At 44.7% G+C, this 21,437-nt stretch overlaps 1 protein-coding gene across 3 annotated transcripts in view; it reads right to left on the minus strand.

Moving 5' to 3' along the window:
• sema5a (sema domain, seven thrombospondin repeats (type 1 and type 1-like), transmembrane domain (TM) and short cytoplasmic domain, (semaphorin) 5A) overlaps positions 1-21,437 on the minus strand; it is a 192,829-nt gene that overhangs the window by 35,591 nt on the left and 135,801 nt on the right. For all 3 annotated transcript variants that reach the window (XM_084152038.1, XM_084152039.1, XM_084152040.1), the window contains one exon: positions 17,600-17,747. In XM_084152038.1, the coding sequence (XP_084008164.1) occupies positions 17,600-17,747 (148 nt within the window). The remainder of the gene's footprint in view (positions 1-17,599; positions 17,748-21,437) is intronic.

Raw genomic sequence — 21,437 nt, forward strand, 5'->3', positions numbered from 1 at the left:
GGGTTGTACTCATTCTTCTTCTTCCTCCAAACACGGCGAGTGGAGTTTAGACCAAAAAACTATATTTATGTCTCATCAGACCACATGACCTTCTCCCATTCCTCCTCTGGATCATCCAGATGGTCATTGGCAAACTTCAGACGGGCCTGGACATGCGCTGGCTTGAGCAGGGGGACCTTGCGTGCGCTGCAGGATTTTAATCCATGACGGTGTAGTGTGTTACTAATGGTTTTCTTTGAGACTGTGGTCCCAGCTCTCTTCAGGTCATTGACCGGGTCCTGCCGTGTAGTTCTGGGCTGATCCCTCACCTTCCTCATGATCATTGATGCCCCACGAGGTGAGATCTTGCATGGAGCCCCAGACCGAGGTTGATTGACCGTCATCTTGAACTTCTTCCATTTTCTAATAATTGCGCCAACAGTTGTTGCCTTCTCACCAAGCTGCTTGCCTATTGTCCTGTAGCCCATCCCAGCCTTGTGCAGGTCTACAATTTTATCCCTGATGTCCTTACACAGCTCTCTGGTCTTGGCCATTGTGGAGAGGTTGGAGTCTGTTTGATTGAGTGTGTGGACAGGTGTCTTTTATACAGGTAACGAGTTCAAACAGGTGCAGTTAATACAGGTAATGAGTGGAGAACAGGAGGGCTTCTTAAAGAAAAACTAACAGGTCTGTGAGAGCTGGAATTCTTACTGGTTGGTAGGTGATCAAATACTTATGTCATGCAATAAAATGCAAATTAATTACTTAAAAATCACACAATGTGATTTTCTGGATTTTTGTTTTAGATTCCATCTCTCACAGTTGAAGTGTACCTATGATAAACATTACAGACCTCTACATGCTTTGTAAGTAGGAAAACCTGCAAAATCGGCAGTGTATCAAATACTTGTTCTCTCCACTGTATATGCATATATATATATATATATATATATATATATACAGTGGGGAAAAAAGTATTTAGTCAGCCACCAATTGTGCAAGTTCTCCCACTTAAAAAGATGACGGAGGCCTGTAATTTTCATCATAGGTACACGTCAACTATGACAGACAAATTGAGAAAAAAAATCCAGAAAATCACATTGTAGGATTTTTTATGAATTTATTTGCAAATTATGGTGGAAAATAAGTATTTGGTCACCTACAAACAAGCAAGATTTCTGGCTCTCACAGACCTGTAACTTCTTCTTTAAGAGGCTCCTCTGTCCTCCACTCGTTACCTGTATTAATGGCACCTGTTTGAACTTGTTATCAGTATAAAAGACACCTGTCCACAACCTCAAACAGTCACACTCCAAACTTCACTATGGCCAAGACCAAAGAGCTGTCAAAGGACACCAGAAACAAAATTGTAGACCTGCACCAGGCTGGGAAGACTGAATCTGCAATAGGTAAGCAGCTTGGTTTGAAGAAATCAACTGTGGGAGCAATTATTAGGAAATGGAAGACATACAAGACCACTGATAATCTCCCTCGATCTGGGGCTCCACGCAAGATCTCACCCCGTGGGGTCAAAATGATCACAAGAACGGTGAGCAAAAATCCCAGAACCACACGGGGGGACCTAGTGAATGACCTGCAGAGAGCTGGGACCAAAGTAACAAAGCCTACCATCAGTAACACACTACGCCGCCAGGGACTCAAATCCTGCAGTGCAAGACGTGTCCCCCTGCTTAAGCCAGTACATGTCCAGGCCCGTCTGAAGTTTGCTAGAGTGCATTTGGATGATCCAGAGAGGACTGGGAGAATGTCATATGGTCAGATGAAACCAAAATAGAACTTTTTGGTAAAAACTCACCTCGTCGTGTTTGGAGGACAAAGAATGCTGAGTTGCATCCAAAGAACACCATATCTACTGTGAAGCATGGGGGTGGAAACATCATGCTTTGGGGCTGTTTTTCTGCAAAGGGACCAGGACGACTGATCCGTGTAAAGGAAAGAATGAATGGGGCCATGTATCGTGAGATTTTGAGTGAAAACCTCCTTCCATCAGCAAGGGCATTGAAGATGAAACGTGGCTGGGTCTTTCAGCATGACAATGATCCCAAACACACCGCCCGGGCAAAGAACGAGTGGCTTCGTAAGAAGCATTTCAAGGTCCTGGAGTGGCCTAGCCAGTCTCCAGATCTCAACCCTTTAGAAAATCTTTGGAGGGAGTTGAAAGTCCGTGTTGCCCAGCGACAGCCCCAAAACATCACTGCTCTAGAGGAGATCTGCATGGAGGAATGGGCCAAAATACCAGCAACAGTGTGTGAAAACCTTGTGAAGACTTACAGAAAACGTTTGACCTGTGTCATTGCCAACAAAGGGTATATATCAAAGTATTGAGAAACTTTTGTTATTGACCAAATATTATTTTCCACCATAATTTGCAAATAAATTCATAAAAAATCCTACAATGTGATTTTCTGGATTTTTTCTCATTTAGTCTGTCATAGTTGACGTGTACCTATGATGAAAATTACAGGCCTCTATCATCTTTTTAAGTGGGAGAACTTGCACAATTGGTGGCTGACTAAATACTTTTTCCCCCCACTGTATATACAGTGAGGGAAAAAAGTATTTGATCCCCTGCTGATTTTGTACGTTTGCCCACTGACAAAGACATGATCAGTCTATAATTTTATTGGTAGGTTTATTTGAACAGTGAGAGACAGAATAACAACAAAAAAATCCAGAAAAACGCATGTCAAAAATTTAATAAATTGATTTGCATTTTAATGAGGGAAATAAGTATTTGACCACTCTGCAAAACATGACTTAGTACTTGGTGGCAAAACCCTTGTTGGCAATCACAGAGGTCAGACGTTTCTTGTAGTTGGCCACCAGATTTGCACACATCTCAGGAGGGATTTTGTCCCACTCCTCTTTGCAGATCTTCTCCAAGTCATTAAGGTTTTGAGCCAGACGTTTGGCAACTCGAACTTTCAGCTCCCTCCACAGATTTTCTATGGGATTAAGGTCTGGACACTGGCTAGGCCACTCCAGGATCTTAATGTGCTTCTTCTTGAGCCACTCCTTTGTTGCCTTGGCCGTGTGTTTTGGGTCATTGTCATGCTGGAATACCCATCCACGACCCATTTTCAATGCCCTGGCTGAGGGAAGGAGGTTCTCACCCAAGATTTGACGGTACATGGCCCAGTCCATCGTCCCTTTGATGCGGTGAAGTTGTCCTGTACCCTTAGCAGAAAAACACCCCCAAAGCATAATGTTTCCACCTCCATGTTTGACGGTGGGGATGGTGTTCTTGGGGTCATAGGCAGCATTCCTCCTCCTCCAAACACGGCGAGTTGAGTTGATGCCAAGTACCTCGATTTTGGTCTCATCTGACCACAACACTTTCACCCAGTTCTCCTCTGAATCATTCAGATGTTCATTGCCAAACTTCAGACGGCCCTGTATATGTGCTTTCTTGAGCAGGGGGACCTTGCGGGCGCTGCAGGATTTCAGTCCTTCACGGCGTAGTGTGTTACCAATTGTTTTCTTGGTGACTATGGTCCCAGCTGCCTTGAGATCATTGACAAGATCCTTCCGTGTAGTTCTGGGCCAGAGCATATGAGCGGAGTAGAGCGGGAGCGAACGTGGAGCGTGAGCGGACGGATTTTGACAGAGCGCAGAGCGGCATTTTTAAAAGGACGGAGCGTCGCCCTATGTCCCGCTCCAATTTCGCTCGCTCACACCACGAGTCTGAAGCATGCTCAAGCCTGACCCAGAATCCATTTGTTTAATTTAATTTGTGTCGTCCATGAATTTGTATTTTATAGAGCGAGAGGAGCAGCAGCAGCAACAAGAGAAAAGGGTTGAGGAATTCAAAAGTTTATTCACTGCACGTAAAGGCCCAACCATAACAAGGGAGAGAAAAAGAGAGCTGGATGTAGCATTTTTAAAAATGATTTTCATGGACTATGAACCGCTGAGTAAAGGAGAACGCGAAGGGATGCAACACTTCGCCAGCGTAGCTCAACCGGGCTACACCCCCCCAAGAAACTATGATAAATTAGTACTTTACTTTGTCAAATTTACATCTGAGATGCCCCATTCACATGCTTCAGCTGGCGATCAAAAACGCCGTTAACAAGCACGACAACATTAATAGGCTGTTAGTGAAAGTCGGGCACCTGGTGAAAAGTGTACGCAAGAGCACAGAGGAAACCGACCAATTAGGTGTCCGCCCCACAAATGCCTGCGCCATTCGATGGAGCAGCCAGCTGCGGATGATTCAGTCGTTCATCCGGTTGTTCCAAAAATACCCGTTATGGTAAAACAAACTCAAGTCTAATGTTGCTAACATCACCCTGAATCAAGTACGGCAGCTGACGCACCTTGTCAGTGTGCTGACACCACTAGCAGACCTCACAGACAAAATGCAGAAGGAGCTGGGGAACCTGGGGATGATCCTCCCTGCTGTCACAGAAATCAAATCCCTGCTCACCGATTACACTCACGCTGCACTTCCAATGGGCATCGCTGCTTTTGCAGAAACATTGGCAAACAACGTGTCAATTCGCTATGGAATATACTATACTGATTAACATCTCATTTTAGCGTCAGTGTTAGATCCCCGTTTCAAGACAGAATGGATAATCCGAGATGAGTCTGTATGCAACAAATTCGGGGAGATAAAGTAAGGCTGTGGTTTAAGCTAAAAGTGAAATACATGCAGATTTTGTTCCTTTTTTGGAGTGAGCGGGGGGCGATTTGAGTGGAGCGCGATGCAAACTGCGTTGAGCGCTGAGCGATAATGAGCGGACTGGCCTGATGTGGCTTTGAGCGGGGGGAGCGGAGGGGTGAACAGCTCCATGAGCGAGGAGCTGAGATTCTCACCGCTCCACTCCGCTCATATGCTCTGTTCTGGGCTGATTCCTCACCGTTCTCATGATCATTGCAACTCCACGAGGAGAGATCTTGCATGGAGCCCCAGGCTGAGGGAGATTGACAGTTCTTTTGTGTTTCTTCCATTTGCGAATAATCGCACCAACTGTTGTCACCGATGGTCTTGTAGCCCATTCCAGCCTTGTGTAGGTCTACAATCTTGTCCTTGACATCCTTGGAGAGCTCTTTGGTCTTGGCCATGGTGGAGAGTTTGGAATCTGAATGATTGATTGCTTCTGTGGACAGGTGTCTTTTATACAGGTAACAAACTGAGATTAGGAGCACTCCCTTTAAGAGTGTGCTCCTAATCTCAACTCGTTACCTGTATAAAAGACACCTGGGAGCCAGAAACCTTTCTGGTTGAGAGGGGGTCAAATACTTATTTCCCTAATTAAAATGCAAATCAATTTATAACATTTTTGACATGCGTTTTTCTGGATTTTTTTGTTGTTATTCTGTCTCTCACTGTTCAAATAAACCTACCATTAAGATGATAGACTAATCATTTCTTTGTCAGTGGGCAAACGTACAAAATCAGCAGGGGATCAAATACTTTTTTCCCTCACTGTATCTCTTAACACCATCCATATTGGATTTCTATTTGCCATATATTTTTAAACTGTACTGTGATGTTTTACAAAAGTTCTGAACCTTTTTATTCTCATTGTTTCTACAGATTGTAAATTGAAAATAAACATTTTTGCTAAAAGTATTATTATATTATTGATCGATTGACTATGACTTTTCAGATCACCCAGTAATTCTATCTGCAGGGTTAGCTCCAGATAAATATTGCAATCCTTTAGCCATTCGTGGACCTGTGTCCAAAAACAAGCTACAAATGGACAGTACCAAAACAAATGATCTAATGATTCTGTCTCTTCGCAGCAAAATCTGCAGAGCTGGGAAGATTGTATCCCCCATATAAATAACATTCTATTGGTTGCAAGAATTTTATATAATAATTTAAATTTGAATCCGGCGTCGTTTTGCATAAACACTATGCCATGGAATTGGTACGTCAAAAATCTCTTCTCAACTATTTTGCAATCTATATGGGACGGCTGTCAATCTTTACATGTTGTTGTTTATTTATTAGACATTCTTTCTTTTTTGTTTTTTATAAATATTTTTTTTAATTAAATGTATCGACCGAAGATTACACAATGCAGTAGTGTTATACCTGAATACAAATGAGTACGACCCTGCCTTACACAGGAAGCGGCACAGGTCCTAATCCAGGCACTTGTCATCTCCCGTCTGGATTACTGCAACTCGCTGTTGGCTGGGCTCCCTGCCTGTGCCATTAAACCCCTACAACTCATCCAGAATGCCGCAGCCCGTCTGGTGTTCAACCTTCCCAAGTTCTCTCACGTCACCCCGCTCCTCCGCACACTACACTGGCTTCCAGTTGAAGCTCGCATCTGCTACAAGACCATGGTGCTTGCCTACGGAGCTGTGAGGGGAACGGCACCTCCGTACCTTCAGGCTCTGATCAGTCCCTACACCCAAACGAGGGCATTGCGTTCATCCACCTCTGGCCTGCTGGCTCCCCTACCTCTGCTGAAGCACAGTTCCCGCTCAGCCCAGTCAAAACTGTTCGCTGCTCTGGCACCCCAATGGTGGAACAAGCTCCCTCACGACGCCAGGACAGCGGAGTCACTCACCACCTTCCGGAGACATTTGAAACCCCACCTCTTTAAGGAACACCTGGGATAGGATAAAGTAATCCTTCTAACTCCCCCCCCCCCCTTACCCCACAATTTTTTTTTTCTAATTGTAAAGTGGTTATCCCACTGGCTATAAGGTGAATGCACCAATTTGTAAGTCGCTCTGGATAAGAGCGTCTGCTAAATGACGTAAATGTAAATGTAATACATGATTATATGTAATATTATTATTACTACTGAAATGAACTGCATTTTCTCATTGCATTGTACTGTATTTACCGAAATGCTGTACCACTATACTGCTTTGGCAATATCAACAAATTGTATTTCATGCCAATAAAGCAATCTGAATTTGAATTTGATATTCCTGTGGAGAACAGTGAGGAAAGAGCATTTAGAACAAGAAGAATGCATATTACTATTAACATTCTATGATGACATTACCCTGTGGTGTTTGTGCCAAGCATCATTTCTGCTGACGGGCAGCAGGGATCACACATGAACTATGAAACAGTCCCATTAGACCCACGTGCTGAACATGGCAAGTGGCAAACAGGCAGAAAAGGTCATTGATCAGACGTGATTTATAACAGAGTGAGAGGGAGGAGGGAGGTGGGAGGGAAGAAGGATGGATGAAGGGAAGGAGGTGGGAGGGAAGTGGGTTAGGATGGAGCGTGAAAAAGAGGGAGGATGGACGTGTGAAGGTGTGAGCGTATGATAATGAAAAACATGATACACAATTTAGAGTGACATTTCCATTTGATGTTCACTCCACCTGCAAAAGGAGAGATGTCGGTCTCTGCCTTCCTCTCTGGCTGTTTGTTAAAATAGTTAAAGTAAAACCCCCAGACCCACACAACAAGGCCCCTCTCCATCCTTGTTGTCTAACTATCTAATGTGTCTCTGTCTCTAATAGAGAACCATTGTTGCATGCTTTCTCCTCCGTTGCCCCCCTCACCTTTCATTTCTCCTTTCCCTCACTCTCTCCATCCTTCTCCCAGGCAGCCATAAATACATGCTTTCCAGGGCACTGTTAGTAATGATGATATACCGATGTGCATGCAGCCTGTCTAACAATCCAAGTGGCCTGGCAGTCCAGCACCTGCTTATAACGACAAGCCAGATGAATAAAAACGAGAGGAGAACAGGGGTAGGAGGGAGTGATAGGGTGATGCAGTGATACAGGGGGACTAAATTACACCATCGTCTTCATCTCAGCGTCGTTTAGAGGGTGGAAGGTGATATGACGGCCATTCTCCCAGTTCCTTACTTATTCATGCTGAGTGAGGCCTTGAGTTGAGCAACTGCCAGACCTTGACCAAATAAAATAAAAGTCTATTTTGTTCATCCATCAGGTTGTTACAGTGATTCTGGCGTTGGACAGAGGGTCTCTCTCTCTCTCTCTCTCTCTCTCTCTCTCTCTCTCTCTCTCTCTCTCTCTCTCTCTCTCTCTCTCTCTCTCTCTCTCTCTCTCTCTCTCTCTCTCTCTCTCTCTCTCTCTCTCTCTCTCTCTCTCTCTCTCTCTCTCTCTCTCTCTCTCTCTCTCTCTCTCTCTCTCTCTCTCTCTCTCTCTCTCTCTCTCTCTCTCTCTCTCTCTCTCTCTCTCTCACTCTCTCTCTCACTCTCACTCTCTCAGAGCATGGGCCCATGAACAGGAGCCCAAGGTTAAAGACAGTGGGAGGATCCAGATTGGGTTACGTTACGGAGATGATGAATGAGTGGGTCATCCCTGTCGCCTTTCTGACTTCACACCGTCTAGCTTAGTAATCATCAGCCTGCCACACATTAATATTAAACTCCATCAAGCATCAGCAGGACCTGGCCGGCCCCAGCCATAACAAACCGGACAAGGTGTACTGGCTGTCTCTCCCCAAGGATGACACAAACACAGTAAACAGGAAAGGGCTGTTTGTTGTTGTGAGTTGTCCTCAAACAGTGTGAGTGTGTGAGAATGTATTAGAAATGGACCGAGGGCCATGAAATAAATAGGTTCAATAGGTGGAAAATATCCCATATAAATGTTGATTTACCCCTGAAACATTTTACACCAGATACGTTTAGGGCGTGCCTGGCGCACTAATAAAATTACATTAGTGATGAAAAAACAGGAATCATTGCATTTATCTCTTCCTCTACACCCCCGTCACACATCGCTCCACTCGCTAACGCCTCTATTCCGCAAAAAATTAAGGGAAACTGAAAACGCAGCAGAAATCATCGGAACGTGTAGAGTGGCATGTGGAACGCTAAATTGGATTCAATTAGTGGCTCATTCCTGCTGGGACCATTCATATGCATTATGGAGAGGACAAGAGCAGAGGAAAGAAGGGAGGGGGAACGGGTTGTGCTGAGGTACATTATAATTCTCTCTCTCTCCGTGTGTGCGTAGGCCTACACTTGAGTAATGGACTCCGGCATCTCCTGTCTCATTCATTCTCCATCCTAGACTCTCCTGGTTATTTTTCTAGGTGTTAAAAGCAGAGGGCCGGGAGAGGGGCGACAGAGGGTGATGAGAGAGGGGGATGACAGAGGGAGATGGGGGGTGTCAGGGGGCCATTCGTGTGGCTTGTGAAAGCATTACCTAAACCCTTGCCCCTAAGCCTCTCCTCCATTGTGTGTGTCTCTACGTGTGTGTGTGCGTGTGTGCGTGTATATGATTGTGTGTGTGTGTGTATGTGTGTGTGTGGACAGTGAGTAATAGGGATCTTTGTCTCTGGAGCCTCCTAACATCATTACAGTCAGTCATGTTTATATCACTGCACTAAGAGACATGTGTGACAGTGTGTGTGTGTACCTCTGGCCCTGCGGTGCCTGTAGTATCCTGGGGAGTGAAGACAGATGGCTCATAAAAACATACCTCTTCCCAGTTTACGCTTCCTTTCCTTCGCTGAAATACATTTTCTCATCATCCTCCGTCTTTGCATGGTGGGTACAAATAGCAGAATAGACGCAAGGATGTGTAGATTTATCTGGGAAGATGTTATAACTTGTAGTCGATGTCTGGCGTAATGGGAGCAATGGTAAATGAGTTGTGAGTAACACCACTTATTGGTAGCCTTTACATGTATTACAACTATTGGTGACTATCTGATTACAGTTGCTTCAAGATGTCCACCATTGTTCCTGTACCCAAGAAAAGTAACTGAACTAAATGACTATCGCCCCATAGTACTCATTTCTGTCATCATGAAGTGCTTTGAGAGGCTAGCTGTAAGTCACTCTGTATAAGAGCGTCTGTTAAATGACTAAAATATACATGTAAATGTAGTTAAGGATCATATCACCTCCACCTTACCCGACACCCTAGACCCACTGCAATTTGCATACCACCCCAATAGATCCATGGACGGCGCAATTGCCATAGCACTGCACACTGTCCTATCCCATCTGGACAAGAGGAATACCTATGTAAGAATGCTGTTCATTGACTACAGCTCAGCCTTCAACACCATAGTACCCTTCAAGCTCATCATTAAGCTTGGGGCCGTGGGTCTGAATCCCGCCCTGTGCAACTGGTTCCTGGACTTCCTAACGGGCGGTGAAGGTAGGCAACAGCACCTCCACTACGCTGATCCTCAACACAGGGGCCCCAAAAGGGTGTGTGCCCAGCCCCCTCCTGTACTCCCTGTTCACCCATGACTATGTGGCCACGCACATCTCCAAGTCAATCACCAAATTTGCAGATGACACAACAGAGGTAGGCCTGATTACCAACAACGACGAGACAACCTACAGGAAAGAGGTGAGGGCCCTGGCGGAGTGGTGCCAGGAAAATAACCTCTCCCTCAATGTCAACAAAACGAAAAAGCTGATCGTGGACTTCAGGAGACAGCAGAGGGAGCACGCCACCATCCACATCGACGAGGCCGCAGTGGAGAAGGTGAAAAGCTTCAAGTTCCTCGGCGTACACATCACTGACAATCTGAAATGGTCCACCAACACAGACAGGAGGCTGAATAAATTAGTCTTGGCCCCTAAGACCCTCACAAACTTTTACAGATGCACCATTGAGAGCATCACCGCCTGGTACGGCAACTGCACCGTCTGTAACCACAGGGATGGTCTGCTCAACGCATCACCGGGGGCACCCTGCCTGCCCTCCAGGACATCTACAGCACCCGGTGTCACAGGAAGGCCAGAAAGATCATCAAGGACCTCAGCAACCCGAGCCACGACCTGTTCACCCCGCTACCATCCAGAAGGCAAGGTCACTACAGGTGCATCAAAGCTGGGACCGAAAGACTGAAAAACAGCTTCTATCTCCAGGCCATCAAACTGTTAAATAATCACCGCTAGCCGGCCTATGCCCAGTATCCTGCCCTGAACTTTATTCACTGTCACTAGTCGGCTACCACCCTATTACTCAACCCTGCACCTTAGAGGCTACTGCCTATGTACATTGACATGGAACACTGGTCGCTTTAATAACGGAACACTGGTCACTTTAATAATGTTTACATACTGTTTAAGCCACTTCATACATATGTATATACTGTATTCTAGTCAAAGCCTATCCTATTGAACTATTGCTGTACATAATATATTCTATCCTACCTATTCTTCAGATATACTACATATTCTATCCATATACTGTCCATAATGTCTATACATCCCATCAAAAAAGTGTTAAACAAATCAAAATATATTTTATATTTGAGTTTCTTTAAAGTAGCCACCTTTGCTGAGATGACAGCTTTGCACACTCTTGGCATTCTCTCAACCAGCTTCATGGGGTAGTCACCTGGAATACATTTCAATTAACAGGTGCCTTATTAAAAGTTAATTTGTGGAATTTCTTTCCTTCTTAATGCGTTTGAGCCAATCAGTTGTATTGTGACAAGGTAGGGGTGGTATACAGAAGATAGCCCTATTTGGCAAAAGACCAAGTCCATATTATGGCAAGAATATCTCAAATAAGTAAAGAGAAATGACAGTCCATCATTACTTTAAGACATGAAGGTCAGTCAATACGGAACATTTCAAGAACTTTGAAAGTTTCTTCAAGTGCCGTTGCAAAAACCATCAAGTGCTATGATGAAACTGGCTCTCATGAGGACCGCGACAGGAAAGGAAGACCCAGAGTTACCTCTGCTGCAGAGGATAAGTCCATTAGAGTTACCAGCCTGAGAAATTGCAGCCCAAATAAATGCTTCACAGAGTTCAAGAAACAGACACATCTCAACATCAACTGTTGAGAGGAGACTGTGTGAATCAGGCCTTCATGGCCGAATTGCTGCAAAGAAACCACTACTAAAGGATACCAATAAGAAGAAGAGACTTGCTTGGGCCAAGAAACACAAGCAATGGACATTAGAGCGGTGGCAATTTGTCCTTTGGTCTACAGTCCAAATTTGAGATTTTTGGTTCCAACTGCCGTGTCTTTGTGAGACGCAGTGTGGGTGAACGGATGATCTCCGCATGTGTATTTCCCACCGTAAAGCATGGAGGAGGAGGTGTTATGGTGTGGGGGTGCTTTGCTGGTGACACTGTCTGTGATTTATTTAGAATTCAAGGCACACTTAACCAGCATGTCTACCACAGCATTCTGCAGCGATACGCCATCCCATCTGGTTTGGGCTTAGTGGGACTATCATTTGTTTTTCAACAGGACAATGACCCAATACAGCTCCAGGCTGTGTAAGGGCTATTTGACCATGAAGGAGCGTGATGGAGTGCTGCATCAGATGACCTGACCTCCACAATCACCCAACCTCAACCCAATTGAGATGGTTTGGGATGAGTTGGACCGCAGAGTGAAGGAAAAGCAGCCAACAAGTGCTCAGCATATGTGGGAACTCCTTCAAGACTGTTGGAAAAGCATTCCAGGTGAAGCTGGTTGAGAGAATGCCAAGAGTGTGAAAAGCTGTCATCAAGGCAAAGAATTTCAAATCTCAAATATATGTTGATTTGTTTAACACTTTTGATTACCACATGATTCCATATGTGTTATTTTATAGTTTTGATGTCTTCACTATTATTCTATAATGTAGAAAATAGTAAAAATAAAGAAAAACCCTTAAATGAGTAGGTGTGTCCAAACTTTTGACTGGTAATGTATATACAGTGGGGAGAACAAGTATTTGATACACTGCTGATTTTGCAGGTTTTCCTACTTACAAAGCATGTAGAGGTCTGTAATTTTTATCATATGTACACTTCAACTGTGAAAATCCAGAAAATCACATTGTATGAGTTTTAAGTAATTAATTTGCATTTTATTGCATGACATAAGTATTTGATTAATCAGAAAAGCAGAACTTAATATTTGGTACAGAAACCTTTGTTTGCAATTACAGAGATCATGCGTTTCCTGTAGGTCTTGACCAGGTTTGCACACACTGCAGCAGGGATTTTGGCCTACTCCTCCATACAGACCTTCTCCAGATCCTTCAGGTTTCGGGCTGTCGCTGGGCAATACAGACTTTCAGCTCCCTCCAAAGATTTTCTATTGGGTTCAGGTCTGGAGACTGGCTAGGCCACCCCAGGACCTTGAGATGCTTCTTACGGAGCCACTCCTTAGTTGCCCTGGCTGTGTGTTTCGGGTCGTTGTCATGCTGGAAGACCCAGCCACGACCCATCTTCAATGCTCTTACTGAGGGAAGGAGGTTGTTGGCCAAGATCTCGCGATACATGGCCCCATCCATCCTCCCCTCTATACGGTGCAGTTGTCCTGTCCCCTTTGCAGAAAAGCATCCCCAAAGAATGATGTTTCCACCTCCATGCTTCACGGTTGGGATGGTGTTCTTGGGGTTGTACTCATCCTTCTTCTTCCTCCAAACACCGTGAGTGGAGTTTAGACCAAAAAGCTCTATTTTTGTCTCATCAGACCACATGACCTTCTCCCATTCCTCCTCTGGATCATCCAGATGGTCATTGGAAACTTCAGACGGGCCTGGACATGCGCTGGCTTGAGCAGGGGGACCTTGCATGCGCTGCAGGATTTTAATCCATGACGGCGTAGTGTGTTACTAATGGTTTTCTTTGAGACTGTGGTCCCAGCTCTCTTCAGGTCATTGACCAGGTCCTGCCGTGTAGTTCTGGGCTGATCCCTCACCTTCCTCATGATCATTGATGCCCCACGAGGTGAGATCTTGCATGGAGCCCCAGACCGAGGGTGATTGACCGTCATCTTGAACTTCTTCCATTTTCTAATAATTGCGCCAACAGTTGTTGCCTTCTCACCAAGCTGCTTGCCTATTGTCATGTAGCCCATCCCAGCCTTGTGCAGGTCTACAATTTTATCCCTGATGTCCTTACACAGCTCTCTGGTCTTGGCCATTGTGGAGAGGTTGGAGTCTGTTTGATTGAGTGTGTGGACAGGTGTCTTTTATACAGGTAACGAGTTCAAACAGGTGCAGTTAATACTGGTAATGAGTGGAGAACAGGAGGGCTTCTTAAAGAAAAACTAACAGGTCTGTGAGAGCCGGAATTCTTACTGGTTGGTAGGTGATCAAATACTTATGTCATGCAATAAAATGCAAATTAATTACTTAAAAATCATACAATGTGATTTTCTGGATTTTTGTTTTAGATTCCGTCTCTCACAGTTGAAGTGTACCTATGATAAAAATTACAGACCTCTACATGCTTTGTAAGTAGGAAAACCTGCAAAATCGGCAGTGTATCAAATACTTGTTCTCCCCACTGTATATATTTATAGTCTGGACCTAATATTTCTATATTTCTTAATTCCATTCTTTTACTTTTTTTTTATTTGTGTGTATTGTTAGATATTACTGCACTGTTAGAGCTAGGAACACAAGCATTTCGCTACACCCGCAATAACATCTGCTAAATATGTGTAAGCGACCAATAAAATGTGATTTGATTTTAATTAAAGAAAGGCTATTCGTTGATCACTTTAAATAGAGAGAATGTGTGTGTGAGACAGAAAGCGAAAGACAGAGAGAGTGAGAGATAACATAAGACACTGACCTCTCTGCCCTCTTTCCCACCTCTCTAATTTGTTACTTCCTGGTCTCTAATCTGCCGTGGGCTTTGCTTTGCCCAACGCTGATAAAAACCGTCCCTCACATCTTCCCTCCTCACCCTGCTGCTAACCCTAACCCCAAACTGGAAACACACCTCACCCACCACACACAGGGTTCACGTCTTGAAATTAGGTTCAGAGGTTTACCACACAGCCAGGGACAGACTCAGTTTCCATCTAGGAATGGGGTCTTGGAATGGGGTTCATCTGGGAAGGAGGCCTTCAGGGCCGGAGTGCTATTCCCAAGATAATGGGATAATGGCAGTACAGTGGTGACAGAGTTAAGGCAGCTGCAGCCGGGAGTGTGTGTGTGTGTGTCTGTTTGTGTGCTCCAAACACTCGCACCTCCTAGACTACATTATCTTCCGTCAGTGCGACCAAAAGCAGGTACTAGTGAACCGAGCCATGCTGGACTGACCACCGGTTGATCAATTCCAAGCTTCGAATTGAGATTCACTCACACCACCCAAGGAAGGCCCTGAATAAGAGACAACTGTAATGCCCTCAAAAACCCTGCCACCATTAACAACTTATGCCGTCTCTACACCAAACTCCCCCCAACCCTCTCGGATTCTGCCCCCAACACCACATGGACTGAGCTGCACTCAGCCATCATCGAGGCAGTCTCCGAATCAGTCAGGTACACCAAAAAGCGTTGCCAAGACTGGTTTGATGAGAATGCTTCTGACATTCACACACTCCTACAAAACAAATGCCAAGCCCACAAAGCACTCCTGTCCAACCCAGACTCCCCCACTCTCCAATCCTCCCTCTCCCAGGGTCAAAAAATCAGATGAGATCCAAAGTCTAGCAGATGCAAACAACACCCAAGGGTTCTATGATGCCATTAAAGCCCTCTACGGCCCGCAGAAACAAGCCTCGGTCAGGTCTGCCCATGGAAACACACTTTTCAAAGTCCGTCAGAGGATCTTGGAGAGATGGGTAGAGCACTTTGGAAACCTCCTTAACCACACCAACCCAACAAACCTGCTCATCCTGTACACACATCCCCACCATTCATGAACCAGACAAGAAGGGTGACAAAGCAGCTTGTGGTAACAGCAGAGGCATCTCCCTCCTTTCAGTCAGAAGGAAGGTCATTGCCAGGTTAATGCGCTATCTACTCACGGAGCACTTATCTGAAAACATCCTCCCAGAATCCCAGCGAGGCTTCAGGAAAGGCAGGAGCACCCCCGGCATGATTTTTGTGGCCAAACAACTGCAGAAAAAGTGCCGGGAACAAAACAAAGGCCTCTACATGATAAACCTCATCAAAGCCTTTGACACCATCAAATGTGAGATCATCTGGCAGCATCTCACCAAACTTGAGGTGCCTCCCAAGTTTCTGAGTGTCTTAAAACAATTCCATGAAAGAATGCATGCCAGAGTGGTGCTTGGTGGGCTTCAATCAGAGCCCTTTAGCGTAGAGGTTGGGGTCAAGCAAGGCTGTGTTCTGGCTCCGGACATTTTTAACATGCTCCTTTTCTGCAGTTACAAGCCTGTCAAACAACTCCCTCGGCTCAACCGACGGAATACAGCTACAGTACCGTCCAAATGGAAACCTCTTCAAGCCCACACAAAAAACAGAACCCAAATAGATCTTTGAATTCTAGTATGCAGATGACTGTGCACGTCTGGCTCATACCCCAGAATCCATGCAACACACCTTCAACCTGGTCTCCTCCTCCATGTCGGCCTCCAAGTCAATACCTAAAAGACAGTAATTGCACAACTTTCTTCCAATTGCGCTAACCCACCCCTACCCCCCATCCACAAGAGGAGCATTCGTCATCATCGACATCGATGTACTAAGAGTGAGTGTGTGTGAACAGACACCCACCAGGCTAGTGAAAAGATACTGCTGCTGTATATGTGTGTGTGGCCGTGCCGTTTTCTCTGTTGTTTTTTTGGGTATCATTCATGCTTCATTACAGTTAGCCTGCTATGGTATGGGTGGTCAGCTCTCTCAGTTGTTAAAGGGTTATCTGTGCTTAGTTAGGTTAGTCACAGAACATTATCAGATATGTTACTACTTTGCTGTGGGTTGTAAGTTGCTACTGGTGGACTGCTTTGGGATGGATGGCCAGTTTTTTCAGCTTGCCAGTGATATTACATTAGTCATGCGTCATTACCAGCTCCTGATGTGGTTGCTATGGAATGCAACAGTAGATATGGTTGCTATGGAATGCTATAATGCAACAGTAGCTATTTATATAGCTCTGAAATGGGTTGCCAGTGCACAGTGAAATACTTGTAAGATCATTTGACCCATATACAGACCATGGTGCTATCTTTATAAAAGTGGCTATAGTTAGTACATCTGACACTCACGCACTTATACATCTGTTACTGGTTATCATGTGACTCTCTCTGACCCCTACTCACTAATCCATTTCAACTGTAAAGGAATCTCATGGCCATATGTCTTCCTTTTATTCATACCAGGCCCGCGGACGGAGTGGGTTTGAAAATAGCGTTAAAATAACATGACAGTCTCGTCATCCTCCTGACACCCAAGAGGACACCAGCGTAGCTGACATACCCAACGTGCCATTACATCCCTCTTGCATCACCCAGCCTTGGACTTCATTACTCAGCACTAGGATATCATATACAGTAGGTAACATTTATAGATGGTGACAAGGTATTTTTTTATATCAATTTGCTGTCAGCATACAGTAGATAGACTAACAAAAGTGATTAGCAATCTAACATGTAATTGTGTATTTTAATATGTGTAATCAGTTGAGAGAATATAGTGTAAGACCATATAGGGGGGTGATTTAGTTTTATGTGTTCATAGATAGCATTGGTCATGTATCTGCTGTTCTTAACAACCTGTTAAGTGCCATAGCTGAATATAAATACTAGGGGATTTTGGAGGGGATGACCATTAAAGTTCAATGTTACAGTTTAGATGGTTTAGAAGTTCAAGGCCAGCCTGCTATGGAAGTGCAGCCCAGATCTGTTTTTGTGTGTGTGTTTGTGTTTCTGTGTGTGTGTTTGCGTGTGTGTGTTTGTGTGTTTTGTGTGTGTGTTTTGTGTGTGTGTGTGTGTGCGTGTGACATACCTGGGCACAGCCGGGGCACTCGTTGCCGTTCTCGCAGGTCCTGCGACGTGATTGGATGCCGCCTCCGCAGGGCACCGTGCAGCGTTCCCATGCCGACCAGGCCGACCAATAGACATGAGGCGGGCAGGGCAGGTGCTCGTTACAATACCTAGGAAGGACAAAGACCACTGGGGATGAGTTTGTGTGTGTGTGTGTGTGTGTGTGTGTGTGTGTGTGTGTGTGTGTGTGTGTGTGTGTGTGTGTGTGTGTGTGTGTGTGAGAATGCGAGTACACACAGAGAGGCTATGGGAGTGCTGGGGGGCCATGTGCAATCTGAAGTGTCTTTACTTTACCCAGTAGTATCCCTGAGTCAGTCTATCTGTCTTTGGAGTGGTTGGCTGTAAATAAGGGGTCTTTTTGACATGATACACAACACTACAATTATAAAAGAGGGACACTGGGCTTCTGAAAACCTTATCATATTTTAGACCGCAAGCTAAGGCAGCGAACCAACATAGCTTCATAGGAGTTGGAGCTACTGATGCCACAAGACAAGAATGACTAACTATAGAGCACTACTGTACAGTCCAAAGACAGACAGACAGACTTCCAGACCAATGTTGACAAGTGAACTCCATTTAAACTAATAACTTTTACAGACAGAAGTAAATTGCTTTTATGTCGCCATCAACGACAGAGAAATTACAGACTATTAAACTAGACTTACTAGAATTTAAAAAAGCCAATGTGATATTCCTCTGAAATTCATACTTATACATGCATGTAATGTGCCTTTATAAAAGATATATCTTAATGAGTCGACATGCATATTCCACATATTTTAATGGTGCTGCCTTTGAAAAAGCCACACCGACTCATTAATCATGTTTAATTACATAATTAATTATTACTGTATGGCTCCATTGGTTAACTACTGACGTTCATTATTCAATAACGTGACGCTATTGATAGTCTTATTAGGGCCTGTATACTTTATTTTAGACCTTTTACACAAACTATAAAAACAGCAGATATCACAGTCTTTGTGTAACCATGAAAAACATTTTATGTTGTAGAAAAACTTTGATGAGTGGTGACTCACGTATATTTCCCTTACTTCATTGTGTCTGAGATTTGACTCAGAGAGAAAGAGATGGGCCTTGTTATATCTGCATATACATATAACAGATAATACACACTGAGTGTACAAAATATTAAGAACACCTGCTCTTTCCATGACATAGACTGACATAGACTGACCAGGTGAATCCAGGTGAAAGCTATGATCCCTTATTGATGTCACTTGTTAAATCCACTTAAATCAGTGTATATGAAGGGGAGGAGACAGGTTAAATAAGGATTTTTAAGCCTTGAGACAATTGAAACATGGATTGTGTATGTGTACCATTCAGAGGGTGAATGGGCAAGACAAAAGATTGAAGTGCAACGCTGCTGGGTGTTTCACGCTCAACAGTTTCCTGTGAGTATCAAGAATGGTCCACCACCCAAAGGACATCCAGCCAACTTGACACAACTGTGGGAAGCATTGGAGTTAACATGGGCCAGCTTGTAGAGTCCAAACCCCGACAAAATTGAGGCTATTCTGAGGGCAAAAAGGGGGGGGGGGGGGGGGGGGGTTCCTAATTTTTGGGTATACTCAGTGTATATTATGTTGCTTTTTGGAGCACAATGAAAAGCTGAAATAGGAAAACATTGGTGCATCACTCAGTTTTTCTATAAACCTATTTACATTAAAGTGCCTGAGATTTGGCTGAGGAAAGGGGAGAAAGAGAGAGAGAGAAAGAGATGGAGAGAGCGAGAAAGAAAAAGAGAGAGAGAGGAAGGCAGAAAGGGGAGAGGGAGGGTAGCACCGATTGCAGGAAAAAGGAGAAAGAGAAAGAAAGAGAGCGGGAGAGAAAGGAAGCGAGGGAGGGAGAGAATGGGTGTAAATGGGATATAATGCACATGGTAGCGATATTAGCATTGATCTGCAGGGCCCCCTGCTGAGCCGCAGAATGGAGGAGACAGACCTAAGCCAGATCCATAGTAAATAGATTTAGAGCTTCGCTAAACTCATCGTCAATCCAGCCATGCAAATTGTTCTGCTAACTGATTAGATTAGCCTTTGTTAAATGCAACGTCCACCCCCTCCCTCCTCCTCCCTCAGTAAAAATGGGCAGGAAGTCAAGAAGAAAATGGTACTAATAATTGGCCTATAGGAGCTGAGTAAGCAGGGGAATTCAGTTGACATGTGCTGAGGGGGATGCTAGCATAAGGTACATAAACCTGAGCATTAGCCAGCCAGACTTCTGCCCCATGGCATTGACTGATTGGTTTTTATAACTGTTTCTCTTCCTACGGCAAGCAAACAAGGACAAACTGCTGGAACGCCCCTGGCCAGGTACTCAGACAGTTGGGTGTGAAAAGAGGTTGACTTTTCATCATTGATACAGTGAGGGAAAAAAGTATTTGATCCCCTGCTGATTTTGTACGTTTGCCCACTCACAAAGAAATGATCAGTCTATAATTTTAATGGTAGGTTTATTTGAACAGTGAGAGACAGAATAACAACAAAAAAATCCAGAAAAACGCATGTCAAAAATGTTATGAATTGATTTGCATTTTAATGAGGGAAATACGTATTTGACCCCTCTGCAAAACATGACTTAGTACTTGGTGGCAAAACCCCTATTGGCAATCACAGAGGTCAGACGTTTCTTGTAGTTGGCCACCAGGTTTGCACACATCTCAGGAGGGATTTTGTTCCACTCCTCTTTGCAGATCTTCTCCAAGTCATTAAGGTTTCGAGGCTGACATTTGGCAACTCGAACCTTCAGCTCCCTCCACAGATTTTCTATGGGATTAAGGTCTGGAGACTGGCTAGGCCACTCCAGGACCTTAATGTGCTTCTTCTTGAGCCACTCCTTTGTTGCCTTGGCCGTGTGTTTTGGGTCATTGTCATGCTGGAATACCCATCCACGACCCATTTTCAGTGCCCTGGCTGAGGGAAGGAGGTTCTCACCCAAGATTTGACGGTACATGGCTCCGTCCATCGTCCCTTTGATGCGGTGAAGTTGTCCTGTCCCCTTAGCAGAAAAACACCCCCAAAGCATAATGTTTCCACCTCCATGTTTGACGGTGGGGACGGTGTTCTTGGGGTCATAGGCAGCATTCCTCTTCCTCCAAACACGGCGAGTTGAGTTGATGCCAAAGAGCTCGATTTTGGTCTCATCTGACCACAACACTTTCACCCAGTTCTCCTCTGAATCATTCAGATGTTCATTGGCAAACTTCAGACGGGCCTGTATATGTAATTTCTTGAGCAGGGGGACCTTGCGGGCGCTGCAGGATTTCAGTCCTTCACGGCGTAGTGTGTTACCAATTGTTTTCTTGGTGACTATGGTCCCAGCTGCCTTGAGATCATTGACCAGATCCTCCTGTATAGTTCTGGGCTGATTCCTCACCGTTCTCATGATCATTGCAACTCCACGAGGTGAGATCTTGCATGGAGCCCATGGCCGAGGGAGATTGACAGTTCTTTTGTGTTTCTTCCATCTTCCATAATCGCACCAACTGTTGTCACCTTCTCACCAAGCTGCTTGGCCATGGTCTTGTAGCCCATTCCAGCCTTGTGTAGGTCTACAATCTTGTCCCTGACATCCTTGGAGAGCTCTTTGGTCTTGGCCATGGTGGAGAGTTTGGAATCTGATTGATTGCTTCTGTGGACAGGTGTCTTTTATACAGGTAACAAACTGAGATTAGGAGCACTCCCTTTAAGAGTGTGCTCCTAATCTCAGCTTGTTACCTGTATAAAAGACACCTGGGAGCCTGAAATCTTTCTGATTGAGAGGGGGTCAAA

Source organism: Coregonus lavaretus (assembly GCF_964263955.1).
Source record: "Coregonus lavaretus genome assembly, chromosome: 34".
Classification (NCBI taxonomy): Eukaryota; Metazoa; Chordata; class Actinopteri; order Salmoniformes; family Salmonidae; genus Coregonus; species Coregonus lavaretus.